This window comes from Dama dama, chromosome 20 (assembly GCF_033118175.1).
Source record: "Dama dama isolate Ldn47 chromosome 20, ASM3311817v1, whole genome shotgun sequence".
NCBI lineage: Eukaryota > Metazoa > Chordata > Mammalia > Artiodactyla > Cervidae > Dama > Dama dama.
This window is the reverse complement of record NC_083700.1, coordinates 89036927-89059786: the sequence shown is the minus strand read 5'-3', so window position 1 is coordinate 89059786 and position 22860 is coordinate 89036927. Positions and strand designations below refer to the sequence as shown.

Here is a 22860-nt window from a genome sequence, read left to right as displayed (position 1 = left end):
AGGGATGCAGCTTCGGTGACAAACAATGGTTAAACCAAACTCAAAAACCAAACCAAAAGTGAGAGCAGAAAAAACAAAAAAAAAAAACGCAGAGGCCGCTGACAAGGTCACAGAAACAGTTCTCCTTTCCTTTGGGTTTCATATCCAAACAGGGTGTGATGTCCAAGGAATGAAGACTATCTCTGGGGGGGCGGGGGGAAATAGATATACTTTTGGGAGGAGGGGGAGTCTCCTTGGCCAGGAAATCCTCAAAGGCAAGGGCGAGAGCGCGTTTTGATTTCTGTCTTTCCCCGGCGGGCTCTGTCCTGCTGGTGCCCCGCGCCCCCCGGCCGGCGGGCGGGCGGGCCACGGTGCGTTACCTGACTGTGGGGTCCCATCATGCTGCTGGGATTGTGAGGTGGAGGCTGTGCGTGCGGCGAGGGCTGTGACCCGGGAGGACCCTGTGAGGCCAGACAGTAGAGCAGGTTACAGATCACAGCACACGGAGAAGCGCGGGAGAAGCTCCAAACAACAAAAATCAAACCAAAAACGGAGGGCGGGCGGCGTGCGGGCGGCGGGCGGCGGGGAGGTGCGAGCTGCTGCTGGGGTCGCCGGCTCAACGGTGTGAAAGGGCGGGCGGGAGGGAGAGAAGCCGATAAACGCATTCACGGGGGGGATTTCCAGGCATGACAAATAAAAAATCAAGCTCCTTTGTGGAAGCACACAGGAGTGGGCCGGCATGGTCTGCCGGCAGAGCGGAGTTTGCCATGTTAAATACGTTGGTTGAGACAGGGTCAGGGTGCGCAGCATGTGTGCGCTTAGTCACTCAGTCATGTCTGATTCTTTGCAGTCCCACAGACGGTAGCCCGCCAGGCTCCTCTGTCCACGGGGATTCTCCAGGAAAGAATACTGGAGTGGGTTGCCATGTCCTCCTCCAGAGGATCTTCCCAACCCAGGGATCGAAACTGCATCTCCAGCATTGCAGGCAGATTCTTTACGACTGAGCCACCAGGGAAGGCCCAGGGATGCACAGAAGCTGACCTACCCTGCAGGGTGCCCACGTGCCCCTTCCTGGGCCAGGACCAGGCAAGGATGAGGCAACCAGTCTACTGAGGGGAGGGGGCTCCGACGGATGAATGGAAACAGACAGAAGAGTGAGGTGGTGTCAGAGACTGAATACATGGGGAACAAGAGGAAGAGACCATCACTGAGTGACTGCTCAGAGCGCTTCATTAACACACCTTCACCTGAAATTGGCCCGGGGAAGTGGGTTTCTCATTCCTATTTCTATCAGTGACAACAATGAGTATCAAGGGATAAGGAGACTTGGCCATAGCCACACAACCAGAAGACGGCAAAGATAGGAGGAGAAGCCTCATGGGTGCAAGGCTCACCCTGGCCTCTGCAGCCCAGGCCTGAGAGGGTGTGTGGGGGAGCAGGGTCGGGGCTGGGTGAACGTAGGAGATGCTGGGGCTAGCCACTTCAGCTGGCGGTAAGCCACCCTCGTCCCGGCTGACCTCTGAAGTGCTGGGCTATATGCTGGCCTTGACTCCCCACAGGAGAGATGGGCAGAAGAATTCACTTAAACCATAGAGGTGACCAAAGCATGGGGTGCAGCCCATTAGTGGGTGGTGAAATCAATTTAGTGGGTTGCAACCATTGTTTTTAAAAACCTGGAATAGAATAAAAAATAGGATAGAAAATATCAGACAGCTTTGTGTGTTTTAAGGAAACACTCTTCACTAATCTTTATTTATAAATATGTGCATGTGTGTGTATATACTGGGTCACGGTGTCAAATGTATTTTCTACTGTGGGCCACAGTCAAAAAGCATGAAAATCTGGTCAGGGAAGCACCCTGTTGCCCACTTGGGATATTCAGAGCAAGACGCTGGTGCTGGTAAGGAGAATGTAAAAGTCACTTCAGTCATGTCTCTTTGTGACCCCATGGACTGTAGCCCGCCAGGCTCCTCTGTCCATGGGGGTTCTCCAGGCAAGAATACTAGAGTGGGTGGCATTCCCTTCTCCAGGGGATCCTTCCAACCCAGGGATCGAACCCAGGTCTCCTGCACTGCAGGCAGATTCTTTACCGTCTGAGCAACCAGGGAAGCCTGCTGGTGAGAAACACAACCCAATTCACTCTTTCAGGGCTATGTCACTACCCTTGGAAGCTGAGAAAAATTCAAAATATGCAGAGAGGATGAGTGTGGCTTCATTTAAAAAGAGAAGGAAAATGACTCTTTGGGCACGGTTTTCTTCCTCAGTCTCCGCCCTGGAAGCCAGGCTGCTCAGCCTGTTGCTGGCTCAGCAAGCAGACCAGAGAGCAGAGCCGGTTGGGGGCTGGGGGGAGGGGGTGTTGGGAGGTGGGGTGGGCTAGGACAAGTGGGCATGGAGACAGAGCAAGGTGTGCAGAGAGGGGCAAGGGGGCCGTGCCCAGGACAGGCCTGGAGCTTCTCGCCTGAGTGTGGGGCTGCTCACTTCCGGAAAGCTCCATGGAGCAGATGTTCCCCTACCTGCCACACTACTAATTTCAACAAGTGTGTGTCTTTCTAGCGGCTGCCAGCAACGGCATGGTTTGTTACCATGAGCAATTTTCTTAATTAACAGACATTAATTAGCCATTTAGCAATTTTGCAAGCATTTGTTTAGCGGCTTTCCTAAACATGAATACCACTGTGATAATGGCACTGATTAGAGGGTCCCCTAATTAACAGTACAGGGAAGGAAAATTGAAATCACATAAATTAAAAAGGGAGGGGAAGTTAATGAAGGCGGGACATATTTGCACCTGCAAGTCTTTTGTACCATGAGACTTGGGTGCAATGTAAACAAAATAAGATAATTTGGAGCCACCCCCCAAAAAAAAGGAAAATGAGAAGCACGAAGGAGCAGGGTTCAAGGGTGAGGTCCAGTCGCCAAGAGGGAGCAAAAGGCCTTCTGTCAGGTCCTCAGCTCTTGGCAGGAGGAGCGCCTCCTCCCTCCCGAGCCTCCGCCGCCCTCCCTAGTAACATCACGATTCTCAGGGCCAGCAATGTGGCTCGGGCAGGGCTCACACCTGTGCACCCTGGCACCCAGGGGAGGTAAAGAGAGCCTGGTTTGCTGAGTGATCAGAGAAAAAGTAAGTAAAGCCCCCCCAGATACCCACAGGGGCCTCGGTCAATGGCAGTCCTTGCTAAGGGCAAACACTCAAACCCGAGTCTTTTCTAAGCCACCTCTCAGCCCTGCATTCCGGCCGCCTGGACCCTTGGAGGTCCAGAGGGCAAAGCTGTCCCCTGCACCTCCTCCCTAGAAGCTTCCTCTGGGACTCTGGCTGCCTGGGCTCTGGCAAGTGGACACGGGACAACTTGGCCTCAATGTAGCTGCCTCAAGACAAGTGACAAGCAGTAAGGGACTGTGGCCGGTCAGTGAGGCCCCAGCAACTTCCCTGATCTGCAGGCAGCCGGCTGATAAGCCCAGAGAGGAGGCAGCAGCTCTGAAGTCTCTCCTCTGACTTAGAGCCAGGGTTTGGAATACTGAGGACATGGGAACTCTAGCCCAGGCCAGCTGGTCATCCGAAGAGAAAAGCCCACCACAGTCTGGACACAGGCAAAGATACAGCTCAGCATTCACCTTCCTAGATCCGATCAGGCTGCCCAGGCTCTGTTTCTGTACCTCCCAGCATGGTCCCCAGCACTACCAGGAGCATTACAGGCCAGGAAGCTTCTCTTTCACAGAGCCAGATGCCCACCTTCCCCAATGGGTAACCAGCATCCTCCCAAATCTTCATGCTCTGCATCTCTGCTACCTCCACTCAGCCTGAAAGCTCCCCGTTTCTATATGCATGTCCAGGTTCTGTCCCTGAGACTGGTTGCAATAGCATTGTACACTTGGCTTGTTCTCAGGAGCACAGAATGGAACTCCACGTTGGGGAAATGTCTGCTCATGTAAAGATGACAACAGACGTGTTGTGTTGCCCATCTTCACGAGACTGTACTGCATCTGCTGCCCTGCGCTTTATTAAACCACAAAAGAGTGTTCTTCTCTTTCTTGTCTGTATTCTCAACCAAAGACTGACAAGTTGGTTTAGAGAAGACAGACCTTTGGTCTTTTCAAGCTGCTACCCACTCAAGCAAAAGGCTATGTAGGAGGCAGAACAACAACAACAAAAGACCCTGTTTTAAGATTCTGACCTTTGTTGGGATATTGGCGTTTCTTTTCCCCAAACACTGCACAGATCTGGCAGGCAGGTAGAGAGGATGGAGGCAGAAGGTCAGAGAGGGCAGGAACCTTAAAGTTTGATAACAGTGAGTGTTGTTCCCACACAGGTCCACTTCCCTCCCCAAAGGGGCCTTCCTTGTTTCCACTTGAAAACTTTAGAAGAACACAAAATAGGTGTACCTGGCAGCCTGCTTGGCCAGGATGAGCCTCTGCATCCAGGTCCATTTAGGCCATCTCCCTCATGGACCTTGGAGGCTTTCCGTCCAGGTGCTGCCTAGTCAACTGGCCGAGGAGGTGGATAGGGGCAGACATCTGAGGTGCACAGAATATCAGGCTGGACCAGCCTGGGGGGCGTCCCACCAGAAACTTGGGGAGGACCTCATCTGCCCAGCAGTCACCTGCTTGTTGGTGGCTCTGACAGATCAATTCTTCCAATGCTCTTTATTTATGGGGGAGAGGAGAGGTGCAGGACAGAGGTATGACTTGCTCAAGGCCACAGAGATGAAACTGGTGGCTGAGCCACATCACCTCACTCCAGTCAAGAGATCTCTTCATGATATGTCCCCATCCATTGCAGACAAAGAATCAGGGTTTGAAAAGAACTGGGTTCATTCAAACCCTGACCCTCTGCCACTGACTGCACTTCTCTCCACAATGAAATGGGAGTAACTATAGTAAGAATAACAAAGCTACACCTGCCACACAGCAGAAGTGGCCTTCACCTGAATCAGTTCATGTCATTCAACTCCTCACAGGAAGGAAGGAACAGGCTCAGCAAGCCAAAGCCACTTGCCTAGGGTTATAAACCATTAAGTGGTGGGTCCAGGCTGATTCTAGAGTCTGGGGAGCCTAGCTGGCCCACTATCCTATTCCTACAAGCCACAAGCCCTTGAGCAGTCTCCCGGAGGCTGAAGGACTTGTGGGTACATCCAGCCACTCACCCACATACACATCCTGGGTGCTGACCTCCCACATGTCTGGGGTAAGGAAAGGTCACAGAAATGCACTGGACTCGTCTCTTCTTGGCCCAGGAAGCTCCCAGGCTAGCTAGGGAGAAGGACGAGGATACAGTGACAAACAGGCTGGAATGTTGGTTTAAAACTACCATGGGCCCCAAGAGAAGGGGACAGCTAAACTGAGGCCCAGGGTGGCCACAGATGGAGGCCAACAGGGAGCAGGGATGAGAACAACGTCCCCTGGTGGGTCAGAACTCTCAAATGGTACCACACCGCCTCCACGGGGTGACGACGAGCAGACTTGACACTGAATCTGGGAAAAGGAAGGAGACAGGCGCACTTCCTGTCTGGGCCTCCTTCTGCCCCAGACCCTGTTAACGGATTTGTCGTTCCTCTCAGATGTTCCTGAGATCTCTGACCAATGACATGTAAGCCCCATACTTCTTAGGCTTTTTCCTGCCACTTCACCTGCCACCCTGTGTTGGGTGGCGTTAAAATCCAGCAGCTCTGAGAGCCTCTCAGCAGGACCTCGGGAGGCTCTGCTATGGGTGTGATGGAGGCGAATGCCAGGCCATTCCACTCAAACTCTCAATGGGGATGGTTTAGTGAAACAGCCGTCATCGATGTGTTGGGGAGCAGAGCACAACGGATCAGAGGTCTCTGCAGAAAAGCACCTCAGGGGGCTTCCCTGGTGGACCAGGGGTTAAGACTCTGCTCTTCTACTGCAGAAAGCACAGGTTCGATCCCTGATTGAAGCAGTTCTGCATGCCTCAAGGTGCGGCCAAATAAGTAAGTAACTTTTTGAAAAAGAAAAGAAAAGCACCTCAGAATTGTCAGCAGTGCCCACCTATTGCCATGTTTTGATCAAGTCCCTGCACCTCCCTGAAGCCATTCTTGAGAGATGTGCTTGTGCACAATGGGGGCGGGGAACACTCCCTGGCATCCAGCCCAACTCCTTCAGGACACACTGTGGGTCCAGTTGCCTTATATGGAACATGGGACATTCTACAGATACTTCAGACAGGAGGTACAGCTGACAGTGCCTGGCCTAGGTCCCCAAGCTTCCACAGTCTCCACGCCTCACGCTACACGGCCACGCACAGCCCATCTACATGGAAGGCAAGAACTAGACGCATACTCTGCAGGATCACCCTCCTGAGCCTGCTGAAAGGCCACACATCCTCCTTTGTGAAGCTTGACCTACTCTACCCAGCCAGGCACACTCCAAATATGGCACATCCTCTATGGACGTCCCGCCTTATCTCTGGATGTCACGTGGGCTCCTCCGGGGCAGTGACACAGTCCTCACGTGGACGTCCAGGGCCAGGCCCGAGCAGAATGCTGAGGCTCAGCCAGCAGGCAGACCCCACAGCCAGTCAGCCAGCCCCGGGGTGAACCCATCTAACACTTGGTGTTCAAGGAACTAGGAGGAAACATTAGTAACAACAGGGTAACCAAGTTGGTCCTCTCTGCTAAAGACTCCTGAGAATAAGGGAGGATGGCATCTTAAAATAAAAAAACCAGACAGGGACTTCTCTGGTGGTCCAGCGGTTAAGAACTCGCCTGCCAATGCAGAGGATGTGGGTTTGATCCTGGGATCCAGGAACTAAGATCCTAAATGCCATGGGGCAACTAAGGTCACAACTACCGAAGCTCACACACCTAGAACCCAGGCTCCACAACAAGAGAAGCCACTGCAATGAAACCAAGCATCACAACTAGAGAGAGGCCCCTGCTTATCCTAACTAGAGAAAGCTTCACACAGTAACAAAGACCCAGCATAGTAAAAAATAAAACTTTAAAAAATCGCTTTTTAAAAAAATAATATGTATCAATTTTTAAGGAGAGAGGTAATAAAAGCTGTATGCTAAGTTTAGTATTTCCAAAACTCAGGGCTCCTTCACCAAATGACACCCCACACTCCCTGAAGCTGCCTTCAACCTGCCTAGAAATCATGGACTCTCAGAGAAACAGAACTGAGACCGAGTCCCAGGTTTTCTGGGTACAGAGGTGGGCCAGCGGGGAGAGCTTGGCCATGAAAGCGCAAGGCACCCGGACTGCAGTTCTGCCTGGCATCCCCAGCCAGGCCTGTAAGGGCACAAGGGGTCCGGGTGACACGCCTTGCAGAAACGCTGCGAGTGCTCTCACACACTGAATGCTTCATCATTACCACCTTGGCTAGATCCGCCTTTAGTCAGAGGGCCTTCAGGGAAAGGGGACCTGAAATTTTAGGTTGCTAAAAAACGTGCCCCACATCCCCGTCACCCTCCCCAACTCCTGGGGTGGGGGGGGTGCGGTACGGACACTGGCCACTGCAGTGGCAAGGCTGCCGGGATGGGTTTCATCGACTGGCAGGGGGAGACAGACAACCCACATTATTGGTGGCCTGTGTAATCCGCCTATTGGGCGTGTCACCGTAATTGAGTGAATATAAAATCACATTAATTATACACATGGCAACAGGCGTGCAACAGACAATCCAATTTGCTCCTTGGACACGAATGCTGATGGAAAATGCTATAAGCCCATTCTGGGGAGAGGGCCAAGGTGTGCCCATGTGCCACCGACATCCACATCTGTCACCACGGTCTACCTCCACCCACAGCCTCCCTGCAGCAGGAGGCTGGTCACCTGGCGGGGTGACAGAGGGAGGGCTCTGAACTGCCCCCTCCCTCTGACATGCAGCTCATCACAGAAAAAGTTACTTCTTCATTTCAACCCACGGGAACGAACTTGGCAGTGGCTTTGGACAGTTGCCGTCCTATCCTGGTTCTCTCTCTCCCCTCTGGGGAAGAGACGTCTTCATGTGTGTGGACATGGGCAGAAAAGGTCAGAGCCACTTGGAGCTGAAATTACCAACTCGAGGGTACAGGGGGGCTGAACTGGACCATACTCAATCATGGAGCCACGACCAGGTGGCGGCTTGGCCCTGGGAGCTGTCGGGGGGCTGTCGGCCACCTAGGAGACGAGCCCACAGCAATCATGACCCTCCATGGGCATCAGGCAAAGCAGGTGGTAAGCAGTGGTGGCCCATTTCTAGACATGGTGGGGAAGTCATCAGTGAAAGGAGCAGACAGTACACAATGGGTCCCCCTCGGGTCACCTCTGCATAATGTCAGGAATCCTCACAGCCACCGGGGTCCACTCAGTGCAAGGATCAGTGACAGACACATTGACTCCAGCTAAGCAAAGGCCCCAGCTCCCCTCCCTTCTCCTCCCCATGCCTCTCAGAGGAGCCAGGACAGCGCTAGGCAGGTGGCGCCAGGCAGGTGGCCAGGGTGAGAGGTCCACACACTTGTGAATCTGGCTTCCTGAGACAGGCCGCCCAGACACCCGCAGGAGGCGCTCAGAGCATGTTTTACTCCAGAGGTCCCACGGAGACAGAGACGCAGAATCAGCAGGAGACGGTTTTCAAAACAAAGGGAGGAAACACAGTAAATGAAAGTACAGGCAGCGGCATCCAAGACCTAACACAGAGTCCCCCCCCGCCCCAACCCCATGCTGCTCCCTGTCTGCCCCAGCCCTGAGCACGGACCGGAAAGCTGAGCCCCAGGGACGTGGGCTCGCTGCTCCCAGGTCCAGGCTTGGCGCCCTACCCCACACCTGGAGGGGAGGCTGGAGGTCAGCTGCCACATGAGAACCCCAAGTGCACGTCCACTACGCTGAGTTGCTAGAAAAGTCAGCAGGCTATGGCTTGGGGCCAAGTCTGGCCTGTCATCTGCTTTTGTAAATAAAGTTTTATCAGAATACAGCTATGTTCATCTGTGTACCATTTGAATCTGCTTTCATGTTATATCTGAACATATCTGAGCAGTCAGGACAGAGACCAGATGGTCCACAAAGCCTGAAATATTTATTATCTGGCCCTTCACAGAAAAACTTGGCTGATCCTTGAGCTTAGTAATGGTTTTCAAGATTTAAGAGGGAAAAAACTGGGTCTTTTTTAACTCAGCACTACAATTTTTAGGGAAAAAAAAATTATTTGGCTATGCAGGGTCTTACTTAGTTGTGGCATGTGGGATCCAGTTCCTTGACCAGGGATTGAACCTAGGACCCCTGCATTGGGAGCGTGGAATCTTAGCCACTGGACCACCAGGGAAATTCCAAATTGGGATATTTTTAAATTCTCAAGGAAAAGCAAAACAGCAATAGTATCTATCAATACCTTCTAACTTGAACCTTACATCTCTCTAGTAAGTTAAATGAAGCAAAAATCAACCCCATTTTACAAAGGATAAAACTGAAGTCCAGTGATGTTACAGTATTGTTTATCAGAGCAAGGATTTATCCCACTGAAGACAAGAGATTGTGCCCAGACCCGGGGTCAGCAAACCTGAGTTCTGGTTCCCCCACCAACATGCCATGTGATCAATCTCTGAGCCCTGGCTTTCTGGGCCATTGGTCTTAAACAAAATGATCCTTCATTATTATAATACAATAAACAGCATTCATGTGCAGCTGGTTGGTTCCAGAGTATCTCCTTGCTAACCATCCTCCCTATGTTCATTCTTGCCGCAATGCTGGGGAGTACACTCCTCCCTGGCTTGCCAGCACAAAACATTCTGGAGACTTGATTCCAACCCTGAGTTCTTTCAGCAGGTTTGTGCTGTGTGACCTTCTCCAATGCAGTGAATTCTACGGAGTTCTCTAGGGTCATCTCAGGAAAGGGCTCTACCTCAAATGCTGTGGTTGGGTGGCAGAGGGGCTAGGAGAGGTGACTCTGCCTCCAGCCTCTGCTGCTGAACCCTTGAGGCCTCACTGCTAAGATTCTTTGCATGTGCTGTGTCCACAGAACTGAGCACTCACTCTCTCCAGGGACTCAGGAAAAAGTATTAATATGCAGAACTTATGGGCAAAACCCATGTTCACCCTGGCAGTGCACCCAGACAGTGGGTCCCAGCATGCTGGGCCAAGTGTGTGCTAAGCACTGGAGACATGAAAATAAGCAGGAACCGTGGCCTTCCCCCGAAGTGATGCTGGTGGTGCGGAGAGACCAAGGCACAACTGGGACCACAGCAGCATTCAAACAGAGGCAGGTACCAGGTGCGCCAGGGAGCGAGGGACAGCGATCACAGAGCACTCGCACTGCGTAGGCAGGAGGCGAAAGGCTAGACTGGAGTCCCCTGGCAGAGCAGAAATCAAAGGGACTTCTGGCCTGAGGTGGGTACCTGTGTGGCAGGGGCAGGAGAGGGCCTGGTGCTGGAGGGCCTCATGCACAAGATGGTGACCCTAGGGCTGGAAGTGGGGCTAAGGAGTGGGGTCATTAACCTTTGGGAGCTCGTGCAAGGGGGTAGCAATCAGACCTATGTCTTGGGAAGCACACATCTCTTCCATTCCTTACCAGAGATGCTTCTATATCCTCCTTCAAGTCAGAAGTGAAGACCTATGGCCTCTGGAAAACAGTGAGTTCGCAGCTGTCTGGGGTGCTAATTCCCATCTCCTGCTGACTACACATGGAGTGTGTACCTGCTCCCCCACTAAGCCACTCTCTAGCCCTGAGCAGCCAGCTCCCATTAATGTTGGTGAGGGTTTCCAAGACCCAGTCCCGGCCATGTAGGGTTCTGGCGGGCATCCAAAGGGCACACCCTCTTCTCTCCAGTGTCTACTGGGTAGAGACTGGCTCTTTGGTAAGTGGGAGAGGCGGAGACACACCCAGGATCCAGAACCATGCCAATCCCGCAGAACACAGGGAGGATGCCCACCTCGCCTAGAGAACCAAACCTCCCCACCCCCATCCCCAAAGACTGCCTTTTGCTCTGAAAACAGATAGGGCTGCAAAGACGCATCCCGCTCCTGCCTGCCAGCCTCCACACCACCTCTCGCCAACGCTCAGGCTCTGCTGTTAATCACGGCAGCACAGTGAAGGCGAGGTGCATATTAAAAAGGCAGTGCCTAGTCCACCCAGAGAATTCTTGCTCTACTTTAAGCTCTCTGGGTACATGCATGCGCACAGCCTTTCTGCCCTACCCCTTTACACCCCGACAGACGATCCAAAAAGTACAGATTCATCATATCGACCAGGACAGGGAGACACAAGGCTGTGGGAGCTATAAATCTAGATGCCAGAATTCAACCCCAGCTGTCCACTGGGCAGAAAAGGGAATAGCAGAATTAGCTAAGGTTTCCCCATTAGTTTTGTGGTTTCCTGGATAACTGGGGTGGCTTCTTCTGCCTCTGTCTCCCTGAGCTTAGGCAATGAACCAAGTTCTTGTCTTCCTTCCTAGAAGAAGCAATAGGATGGGGCAAGGGAAAGGGTCAGAAACCAGGGGAAAGATGGGCTGAAGGAAGTTGGCCCATGGTCACACAGATAGTGGGCTATGAAACCTGGCACATCTCAGTGGCCCCGTGAGGGGCAGCTGTGTGGTGGGTGCTGCTGGAAGGGCCCCAGATTCGTGGACCAGGGCTATGGTCTGCAGTCCCCTTCGAAACTCCCTAATTTTGCCTGTAAAATGGGCTGCGGCCTTCCCGAAGAGAGTTGCAGGTCCCGAGGCTCCAGTACTCAATCCAGGGCCAGGGACCAGCCTCATCACAGGGTAGCTGCCCATACACAGAACTGTGCTCAGATCCTCCAGCCTCGTGGGCTACTTCAGGAAGCCCCTCTTTCCTGACTAAGCCTTCCTATTACCCCACTCCTAGGGAGCTGACCCCTTGCCCATTAACATGTAACCTGTCTGAATGTGACAAATGGCTCTCACCAACCCCACCTGATGTGGGCAACTCTTCAGCCAACTCCACACAAGCTGTCTGGCCCTTGAAGAGCTCCATTACTTACTTCTTCTGCCCCTGATGCCCCTAGAGGACAGGGCCTGGGGGTCTTCAGTTTACCACTGCACCTCCCTTGTCCATGCCTTCTAATGTTGTATTTTTATGATGAGCAGACTGAGGTGCAGAATGGTAAAGGCATTGCTCTAGAAGAGACTGCAAGTCTCCAAAATCTTAGACCCTTTCCATAAGCACAGTTAAGTCTCGTGGAGTCAGACACTATAATTAATCTGAGGAAGAGGCACTTAGTCAGATCCACATTTTGGGTGAATCTTTTTTGACCTGGAGGCAAGAACAGGACAAGACTCTGTCAAAGTCTCCCTGAATAAAAGTGACCCGAAACTGAAGAGCCTTCACGAAGGGGAGGGGAGAATTCTGCAGTCTGTAGAAGAGGCCATGCAGACAAGCTGGAGGGGCAGGGCTGGGTCTGAGAGCACAAGCTCTGGCCCTTGTCCCAGAGATCAACAGCTGGTCCATCAACGGGGCTAGACCACAAAGAGCTCTGAGTGTCTTACCAACAGCCTGGATTGTAGTGCATTGTACCTAATGAAGGGGTACCACTGGCAAGATGACGACTTGATGGGGTGAAGGAGCCCCTCCAGTGACCTGCAGGGAGCCCGGGCGGGTCCACCCTGTGGACCAGGAACACCTGGAACCAGGGACTGCCCACCTCCCCGCCCTGGGAGCCCGGCAGGGCCAGGCAGAGAGCTGTCCCTCCCAGATGTGCACCGAAGGGTCGGACGGCCGGACGCCAGCCCCTGGCAAGGAGCCCTTGTACGGACACCTCCACTGCCTTTCTTTCTGAACACATTCCCACGCTCAGAGCTGGTGAAGCAGGTGGAGCTGTTCCTATTTTACAGGTGGAGAAACAGAAACTCCAACGATACCCGGGTGAGTCACTAGTGACGGAACTCAGGAGTACAGTCAGCCCTCCGTACCCATGGAGGCAGAACTCGCGGGCAGGGAGGCAGACTGCACTCAGCCGTTTATATAAGGGACTTGAGCATCATCGGCAGATCCTGGGGTCCAAGGGATCCTGGAACCAACCCCCGTGGACTCTGAGGGACGACTGCATAGGTGAAGACCCGGACACCTGAGCGAGAAAGCAGATGCTAACACAACAGCGAGCTCACCCTGCGGAGCCTGGCAGGAACTGGACATACAACCTACTCCCCTGCCAGCTCCTGGCAGCGGACAAGAGAGCAAGGAGTCACAATGCCAGGGCCCAAGGGGGCAGCCAGGTGGGCTGGATCAAGTGAGGGAACACGTTAAAGACCCAAGAAAGACTCGGTGCTTAGCAGGTGCCATAAACACCAGTCTAACTAAAGGGTTAAACCCTAAAAAGGCAACCCACCGCGAGAATACCCTGAATCTCTTCCACACATCACTGCCACCACAGCTGTGCTAAGCCCCTGAGACAAACTTCTGGAAAAAGGAGAAAACTCCTGGGGGCCCTTGCTCTTGGTTGAGCTGGAAGACCTACCTCCACCCTGGCCTCTAGCTTAAAGAACAGCCCAGAACACGCCTGCTTGTGTCTATAAAACAGGACCCAGGGTGTTTACCTATGCCGGGTGCCTGGCAGGGCTTCACAGGCATTATTTCATGGTGTCCCCCCCACCACCTCGAGAGGCAGGGGGTATCTTCACCCCCAACTGTCAGGTGAAGCAGCTGAGGTTCAGACAGTTGAATGGACTTTCCCAAAGCAACTGATGTGCCAACCCAGGCTGCATGACCCAGGGGCACCAGGAAGCATGTTTCGAGAGGGTGTGGGAGGGATGGGACACACTGGGGACAGGTGACCTAAAGGCTCACGGGAGCTCCAGGGGCCCAGTCACTGGGGCTCCTGACCATTGCTCATCCTGGATGGGTCATATTTCCATGGCAGTAATTAACCATCACTGAACAAGAGAGTGTGTGTGTGTGTGTGTGTGTGTGTGTGCGTGCGCGCACACACATGCACGCATGCACGTACACACATGCTAAAGTCGCTTCAATAGGGTCCAACTCCTTGCAACCCCATGGACTGTAGCCCCCCAGGCTCCTCTGTCCATGGGATTCTCCAGCCAAGAATACTGGAGTGGGTTGCCATGGCCTCCTCCAGGGGATCTTCCCGACCCAGGGACTGAACCCGCATCATACATGTATATGTATAGTCAATCCTCACCAGAGCTCCACAAAGGAGGCATTACAATGTGCTAAATGACTGCTCCTCACAGTCAAGGAGACCAGTGCCTAGAGAGTTTGGACAACTTCCCCAGAACATGTCACCAGGAGCAGCAGGGGGCTGTCCTGTTCCTGCTCACAGCCACTGCATGCTGTGCCAATCTTTTTTGGAGGCCTCCCCCACAGCTGGGTGCCCTCTGCTCCCCTTCCCCCCCACTGTGCTCAGAGCTGACGTAGCATCTCCCAGGCCGGGGAGAACCCTGCGGAGACCAGTACCCAGCACAGAGCCAACACCTCATGAAGGCTGTGGCTTCCCCACCCATGCTCTTACCAAGTCTAACTCCACCCTTTCGGTCTCAGCAAGAGATGGGGCTTTCTGGAACTCAGGGGCGGGCCTGGGCTAGGGACTTCATTGATTCCAAGGCCTTCATTTGAAGGAAGGAGCTTGTCAGGGAAAGGTCAGTTGGAGAGTTAATCTAGGCAGAAACAGAACATGCACTCACAGCCCACACTGTGTTGTCTTCTGCAGTGTTCCCCAGTTCTCAGAATCTCAGCAAGATGCTAGAAAGCCCTCTGACCTCCTAGTCTGCCCCCAGAGCCCCAGCCCCAGCCCAGACTCCTCAAAGGGCAGCTTCCTTTCAGGGCAGCATGCTCTTACTCAGGGGTTCTATCTCAACCCATGTGATGCCAAGGCATGTTATTACAGGATTCCACTGGAATTCCCTTCCTCAAACCTCTTCTGCTACTAGGCTATGGAATCTGACCTTTTTTTTTTCTTTAAAGGAAAAAAACCTCAGCATGATCTGTAGAGAACGGGGCATGAGTGGAGGAGGGTCTATCCTGCCCCCGGCCCAGGAGAGGTGAGGACATCATCTGGGGGACAGATGTGACCCTCGTGCTGTGAGAGGACTCGTGGCAGAGCAGCTCGCCAGCACAGGGGGAGAAACTCGGTTTTAAGAGAAACCCAGGTCCAAAGAGGAAAAGGATAAACCGGCCCAAGGTCTTAGTAAACCAGAGGTGAGAACGCGCTGACACCAATCCTTGAGCATCAGATCGGTAAAAGTCAGAGATTCAAGGAGTCAGTTCAGAGCTCAAGAGAAGGTCGGGGGGGAGGCGGTCATGGCCACTGGGGTCTCCTAGGGTGGAAGGAGCAGTAGCTGAGCACAGCCTGGCCTCCTCCATCTTAGGGCCCTTCTGGAGCCACTCCCCTGCCTCTCCCTGCAGAGGGATTGAAGCCAGGAGGGTTCGGGGCGGCTGGGGCATGCAGCAGGGCTGGCCGCAGCCCGAGGGCTCTGGGGTGTGGGGCCGGCTCCACGACAGGGGGCGGTCGAGGCCCGCGGAGCTGCCGGGTGCTTTGTTACCGAGCAAACCACCCAGGCGCTGACTGCTGATGCATAGCTAACAGGGCAGCAGACACTGATTTATGTTCAACTTTCCATTTCATCAGAGAGAGTTGACGGTGTGACCACGTGGAGTTCACATCTGGGGGGAGGGGGGCGGCTCGAGTGTGCAAGCGCACATGCCCACGGGTGCATATAGGCACACAGGATGGTCAAAGACGCAACTTTTTTTTTTTTTCCTTTTTAAGGGAGAGGGTGACGGGGGTAAGGCTGCCTGGCACATCAGGAGTAAGTAACCTTTTGTCTATTGTTGCTAGGAGCCCTGGGCGAGTCATCTGCCCCAGGGCAGACATTAGGCACCAGGCTGGCTGCCGGGCAGGGTGAGAGAGCAGCCTGACCTTTGAGAAGGTGGTATCGGCCTGAAAAGAAGGTTTCCCCCACTCCTTCTCCTGTCCTAGCCTTTCTGCACCGGCCAGGTGAATGTGAGGGGAGTGTGCGTATGGGTTAACAGTGGGGAAGGGAGGAACAGGCCAGTCCACAGCGCACTAGAGTGCCCTCCTGTGCACCCCTCACCAGAGTGATAAGCAAACTAAGGTCCAGAGAGGGGAGGATGGCTCCCCAAGGACACACTGCAGTTTGGCAATAGGGCTGGACTCAAACCAGGGTGTCCAATGCCCAGGGCAGGGATCTTCAGACTGAAAGGGCACCCCTGGCTTCATTTCAGGAACCAAGGGATGCTGCTGCTGTTGCAGCCAAGGCTTGGAACAGGTGGGAGCGGGGGGTGGGAACAGCAGCGGCTCCCCACCTCCCAGCATGGCCCAGGGCCCAGCGTTTGGGGCGCCCCGCCTCCTCTCTAATCCTTCTCGGCAGGGGTGACCCTGCCTTCTGTCAGTCTGGAGGCAGACAGCAGGGCAAGGGACAGGGAGGAGGGGAGCTTCTGTCCCCTGGAGGGCCTGGCACTCCCACCTCTGTCCTCCTGCACTGACCCCCTCTGCTTACCAGGGAGCAGACAGGGCGAGGGGCTGGGGTTGGAGAGCAGGCCCAGGGAAGCGAGGAATCCGCCAGCAGATGGAGGATTCATCAAGAAGCTCTGAACCCCCTGCCCCGGCTAGAGCCTCTCTTCTCTGAGCAACACTCTGGCCAATCTGAGCCTCAGTCTGCTCATCCAGAATGTGGGAAGGCTGTCAGCTCTCAGGCCTCCCTAACTGGCACACATGATCACAGAGGGGGAAGCTTCTCCAATCTGGAGAACTTTCTACCAGCAGCCATGAGGAGGGTTCACCCAGTTTCATTTTAGGGCCTGCGAGCACAGCTGGGGAGGCCAGGAAGGGCCAGTCTGGACAGCCGTGGGACCACGTGCGGGCACCTCCCCTGTGGACGGAGGGAGGTGGCACAGGGCAGGGGGCGTGGGAGACTCGGCGAGAGGCCGGCCCTCATCCCTCACTCACCTCCTCCTGCTCTGCTCCCCAGCCTCCCAGCTCCAACACCCAGCGAGGGGCCACCCCGTCGAGAGGAGGGGGCACCAGCCACAGCATTTAGTCACCACTCCAGCTCAGGCCTGGCCACCTCCTGAGATGACCACAGCCTGGGCTCCAACCCCACCTGGCCACCCCCTCCAGGCCACTGCCCTTCCTCGGACCACCTCACTCCCCCTTCTTAGGAGCCTTCCGTGTCTCTCCTTTGTCTTTAAGTTCGTGTGTCCATCCAGGCCTCCTGCCATCCCAAGCCTGCCCTTTCACATCATGCCCAGGCACACTGGCACCTCCATGTAATCAGTCCGGCCTCCTGCACCAGCCAGGCCATCTGAGCCCGCTGAGGCCAGGGTCCCTGGCTGCCTCTTTGGTCTGCACTGCTCATGGCTAAGTGACTGGGAGGTCACTGTGCCCTGAGGGACCACGTCTGGTCGATGAGTTAAGGGATGATCAATGAGCCCGGGCCAGGGCTCATGTGGTCCTAGCCTCAGTTTCACCAGCTGTCTAATGGGGATCCGGGCCCCCACGCATCAAGTATTCCTCTCTAGCAGTGGACTTTGAAAACCATAAAAACAGGTGGTTTAATTTTTCCCCAAGTCTCCCCTAGTCCCAGACTCGCCAGAGTGGTCCTTCCTGTGGCAGCAGCTTTCCAGCAGGAGGAGAGTCAGCTCACTCTGTGCTGCCTGCTCCCCGCTGGAAAGGAAGCCTGAAAACTAGGGAACCGCTCGAGCTGCTTCCACCGGCATATTCCCATCTGCTGGACTCATATCTTTCCTGGAAACACATCACCCCACCCCACGGCTCACAGTCTCCCAGGCTCTCTGCTGGGCATCTAGTCTCTACTTGGTTACTGCCAATGTCAAGGAACTCACTACCTCACTGTAAAATCAGCAGGCGGTAGCAATGCCTTCCCTGCAGAGACGTCAAGTGGCCTCCCTCTTCCTTTCTCAAGGGATCTGAGATCTATGGGCTGACCTCACAGAGGCAGGGCTGAGTGTCTTCTACATGGCAGAGCTTCAGGTACTTTAAGTCAGAGCCTTCCAGAGACTGTGCCTCCCAGAGAAACCCCAGCTACCCCTACGGCAGATAAGCAGAGACGTTTATCTGATACTCTCAACAGGAAAGGACCAAGGTTGTATGTACCTCTCTCCCTCTTATTTCTAGATCATGTCTCTGGTTCCTGGGCTAAACACATCAAGTGCTGCTTTTCCTCTCTCCTCCTGTAACTGACGGGGAAGGTTCTCTGGAACAGACCTTAACCTCCTTCTAAGGTGGGTGGGCTCGGCCTGAACAAATGAGGCCTCACGGGAACAGGGGACATCTCAGTCCCTACATGTCTCCCACTGTAGTGGGAAGTATCTGGGGATGTTCAGAGCAGGTCAGGCTGAGATTCTGGTAAAGGGAGCTGGGTCCACCAGGGCTGTCTTTTTCAGACAAGGCACGTTCTTTAGGCCTGTGGCCTCTGCTGGCAGTTGAATGGAGACACTGGCTACTTCTGACAGAAGATGGCTAGAGTTTCTCTTTCTCCTTCCATTATTTCTCCCCTTGTCTCTTGTTCTCTATTCCTTCTTCTTCTCCTAGATAATCAGATTTGTATCCACATTAGGACCCTGACTGCTATGGAAGAACTCGAGGATCAGGAACCAGGAAGCTGAGTTCAGGTTCTGATTACAGCCCTCGGTTAACTCTGGGCAGGTCATTCACCATTCCCAACCAGCCACGCCTCCTCTGCAGAAATGCCGTGATTAAAATGAAAGTAAGCTGCATGGCCAAAAACACTACATAACTGAAAACAATTATTGGAATTTAAAACAAAACAAGAACAAAAACAGTCTGTACCCAATGCTCCCTCCTCCATGACCCCTCTGCCCTCCTGCAATTCCCCAGCTCTGGACCTAGAAATCCTCATTGGACGGTGCCTCCCTTCAAACCACCTTAGGGCCAAGGAGCTGGGGACCCACCCAAACCAGTGGGCCTGGCCAAAGCCAAGCTGAGTTTACCAGATGTGCAGCCCAACTGACTTAGGCTGTGCGGAGGGGGAAAAAAAAACAGCCACTGCTTGATTATGTAAAATCCTTCTGGATTCAAAGCAGAAAATTCAGTAAGAAGGGCCCTCAGAGACCATCTGGTCTATCCCCTGCCTCATCTATTGCTGAGGAAACTGCGGTCCAGAGACGGAAAGCAACTTGGCCGAGGTCACTCAGCAAGTACCTCGACAAGTAGGTGCTAGCCTAGATGTCCTCAGACTCCAGTCTTTTGTGTCCTCTGCATTCCATACCATCATCCCTGGACCACCCCCTAGTCTGGTCAGATTGCTCCATCTAGAGCTGGTGGCTGGCTGGGCTCCACTCCTGGAAATAAGAGTGACACAAACTCATTTCAAACATTTCCTGGGTCCTCAGTGCACGCGAGGTGCTGGGGATGCCAAGATGAAGGAGGTCTTTTTTATAACGAGCACACTAAGAACATCCTTACCTGGAGAACCCCACAATATTCCCCAGTAGTGGAACAGTGAGGCATGGTCAGGTCAGGTCTCAAACATCTCCCCGTCAGCCCTCAGCTTGCTACCAAACACATCTCATGCCCAGGACCACAGGCACTGTCCATCTCAGAAGCCCCAACACAGAGTAAGGGAGAGCAAACGCATGGGACCTGATGTAATGATGGCTAAACCTTCTGACCCCAAGCGTGGCCTCGCAGCCTAGCAGTCAAAGGCCCAAGAAAGAAAGTTCCCTGTGTTGCTTTCTAAGGGGCCAAGGGTAGGGGTGGAAAGCTGGTCCTTCCCACACACCCTGGAGGCCCCAACTAAACTGAGCACCAACTAGGGTTGGAATTCTGACCAAAAAATCGGGCTGGCTGCCCTGGGACAGGTTTTGGCCAAAGATGATCAGCCAGACCAGACTGGCTCCTCAGTGCAAAGACCCTCCTGCCACTGAGCTGTCTGCCAGGCTGTGGTCAAGTAGGGGAAGAAGTTCAATTGTTGGCAGCAGATAAAACCTTCGATACCATCTCTATTTCCCTTCTAATATCACAGTGACCGCCTGCAAGATGAGCAAGGGGCAGGGCTGGCAATCAATAGCTAATACTCCTGCTGTGAGTTGGCCTGTTCTGGAAATGGGCAGCCACTACCTGCTTACAGAGAGACACCTTTTCCCCACAGCAGTGACCCAGCCCAAGTGGTTCAGCATCCTGACCAGGAAGGACTTCATCAGCCTTCAACTGACTGATGGAGAAAGGATGCCCCTTGTGGGGAGGTTGGGGGTGTAGCCAAAGTCAGCCAAGCAGCAGAGAGGTCAGGGCACACAGCCCCCTTGCTCAATGATCCAGCAAGCTCTTGATGGTTCACCTCAATTAAGGATCAGAGAAGACCTCAAGTCAAGGGTTGTGGGGTTGGGGGGGATGGGGGGGTGGGGAGGGTCCAAAGCTACCTCTGTTGGATGGTACCCGGCAGTGGCTAAATAAGGACAGGAGTAAGTCTGGGCTTTCTGACCACACACCCCTGAAATGTCACAGGGGAGGGCATAAGAAATATGTCTGGAATTAGGCCTTAACCATGGACCATTGTATCAAAGCAGGAAGCTGGGAGCTGCCCACATATCAAACAGACCTCTCCTTGCCTCAGACTCAGGCCAAAAAAGAAGTCAGCGGCCTATTTTAAAAAATCCAGCCAGCTCTTGTCCCCTTCTTCTTGCCACCGTGGCCTATGCTGGGCACCCGGATGCCAGCAAGCAACCTCAACAGGGATGCACGCAGACGGAGCATGTACCTGGGTGTACCTGTCCACCAGATGGGAAAGCCACTTCTGCACTGTAGGAAGGGCAGCCACGGTGTATCTGGGGAGGATGTGAACCTGGGAAAGAAGTTCCAACCGGAGAGAACACCGCAGCAAAGACCAACACCTGGCTGCAGAACACCGTCCGCAGTGGCTGGGAAGATGGCTGCCCCTTGGCACGGAGGACCCTGTCAGGGAGCAGCCCTTCAGGCTCCTGTCTTCCCTGGGTCCACGCGTTTCCAAGGCTTTGAACATCTCCCTCTCTCCTGTAAGTCTGGCCCCTCTTCCCAGCGCCTGTGACCTCGTGCCAAGCCTCACCCCAGGCAGTGCTTGGTCTGGCCTAACCTGGAGCCTATACACCCACTTCCATCCAGGAGACAAGGCCCCAGTTTGGGCCTTGCTAGGAATGCACACAGACACATGATTGGCCATCCAACACTCTGAGCTTCCATCCCTAAATCCTTATCACTTTTCTCACTGCCACCTTGGTGGGCAACCTGCTGTTTTCTGTTGAAGAACAGCCACATGTCACTGATTTCCCTTCTTGGCTGGTAAGCAGCATGTCCTAACCCTCCTCTCCTGAGAGCGAACATCAGCCATAACATGAAGCCTTGCAAAGCAGACATGTCTTCTAGGTCATCTCCCACCCAGGAAGGAAAACCTCTTAATACCCCCAGGAGGCACCTGCCCCGTTTTTGCTCAGCTTCCTCCAGTGCCAGGGAGCCTCCTGCGACCAGTGTCCCACTGCTGGATGCAGGCAGTGTGAAATTCTGGCTGTCACCAAGCCACAGTCTCCTCAGACTGGGCCTCCCTGGCCCCAGTTTTAAATTCTTGGGCTTCACAGAGAAATCTCCACCTTCTTTTCTATATAACAGCTCTTTCTAGATTCTTATCTGGAAGATGGCATCATTGACTCAATGAACATGAGTTTGAGCGAACTCCAGGAGATAGGGAAGGACTGGGAAGCCTGGTGAGCTGTAGCCCCTGGGGTCACAAAGAGTAGGACAGGACGTGTTGACTACACAACAACCAACCTTTCAAAAGGTGTGCAAACCTCAGGCAGATTCTCAAACCCAATTGCAGAGAAGTTTGAAAGCATGTCACCCTCAAGAGCTCCTCAAGAGCTTCCAGCCCCCACAGGCCAATCCCCCTCCAATGGCCTTTTCCAGTCTCAATAGGGTTTCAATCAAACGAGTCCCCAGAGGGGATAAGAGAGATGTAAGAGGAGGCGCAGAGGGTGTGACGGGTGTACTCACCCAGCAAATCAGAAAGCTGTCTCCCCTCACCCCACACCCGAGAGCTCAACAAGGTGTCTTTTGGAGAAGACCTGGCTCTCAACCCACATGAGCGCGGCTCCTGCCTTTGGCGGGCAGAGCATGGGCACAGATGCCTGTGGGACGCCTTCTGTGATCACACTCGGAAAAAATCAAGCGGTTAACCAGAGGGAAAGGATTCCCAGACCTGCCAGGATGGTGGGGTTTTTTGTTTTTTTTTAGATTACACCTAAGGTTTGTAGTTTGGACAGGCAAAGTAAACAATGACAATGACAGCAGCAACAAAACAGAAACAAAGAACAGTTTACTTGTTTGGTTAAAAAAAAAAAAAAAAGCCTTTTGTTAAAAGACAGCTCTGCAAGGGACTTTGGAAGCAGCCCCACCGCCTCCCGACCAGGGGCGGGCTGTGTCGTGAGCGCGAAGCTGGTGTGAAGAAAACAAACTCCGGCAGAAGTGACACAGCGCGTGCAGGAGGTGTCTGCTCTCCAGCTTTCTTTGCTCCCCTCCTCGCTTTTTGGAAGGGGTGGCGAGAGGGATGGGAAGGGAAGGGTTTGAACCAGCATGAAGCAACTGTATTTAGACCATGGCAAACTGCACTGCTACTGACTTCTCTCTCTCTCCCTCCCTCCCGCCTGCCTGGGGGCCTGGCCTGGAGTGAAAGGAGCACAGGGCCAAGAGCCCAGCACGTACCTGAAAGAAACCCGGAGGGATGGGGCCTCCCGGCATGCCATCGTTGGGGGGAATGTTGCCAAGCACAGGGCTCGGGGCGGCTGCTGCACTCTGCGGAGACAGGAGGGTGGAAAGTAAGAGGCTGCACCCACGTAGAGAGACAAGGAGTTCTCACTCCCAGCCCCCTCCACGCTCTCCACCCACGTCCTCCAAAGGCCCCCCCACCCCATCCACCCAAAACACCACCACCTTTCCAGGACTGTCACTCGGTGGGTA

At 53.9% G+C, this 22860-nt stretch overlaps 1 protein-coding gene across 2 annotated transcripts in view; it reads right to left on the bottom strand.

Annotated features, from left to right (window-relative positions):
- Positions 1 to 22860, bottom strand: part of SSBP3 (single stranded DNA binding protein 3) — a 166696-nt gene that overhangs the window by 27213 nt on the left and 116623 nt on the right. The window contains exons 5-6 of one of the 2 annotated variants that reach the window (XM_061121815.1): positions 22606 to 22695; positions 360 to 440 (exon numbers count right to left, since the gene is read on the bottom strand). In XM_061121815.1, coding sequence (XP_060977798.1) covers positions 360 to 440; positions 22606 to 22695 — 171 coding nt within the window. The remainder of the gene's footprint in view (positions 1 to 359; positions 441 to 22605; positions 22696 to 22860) is intronic. The other variant, XM_061121816.1, reaches the window with a different exon arrangement.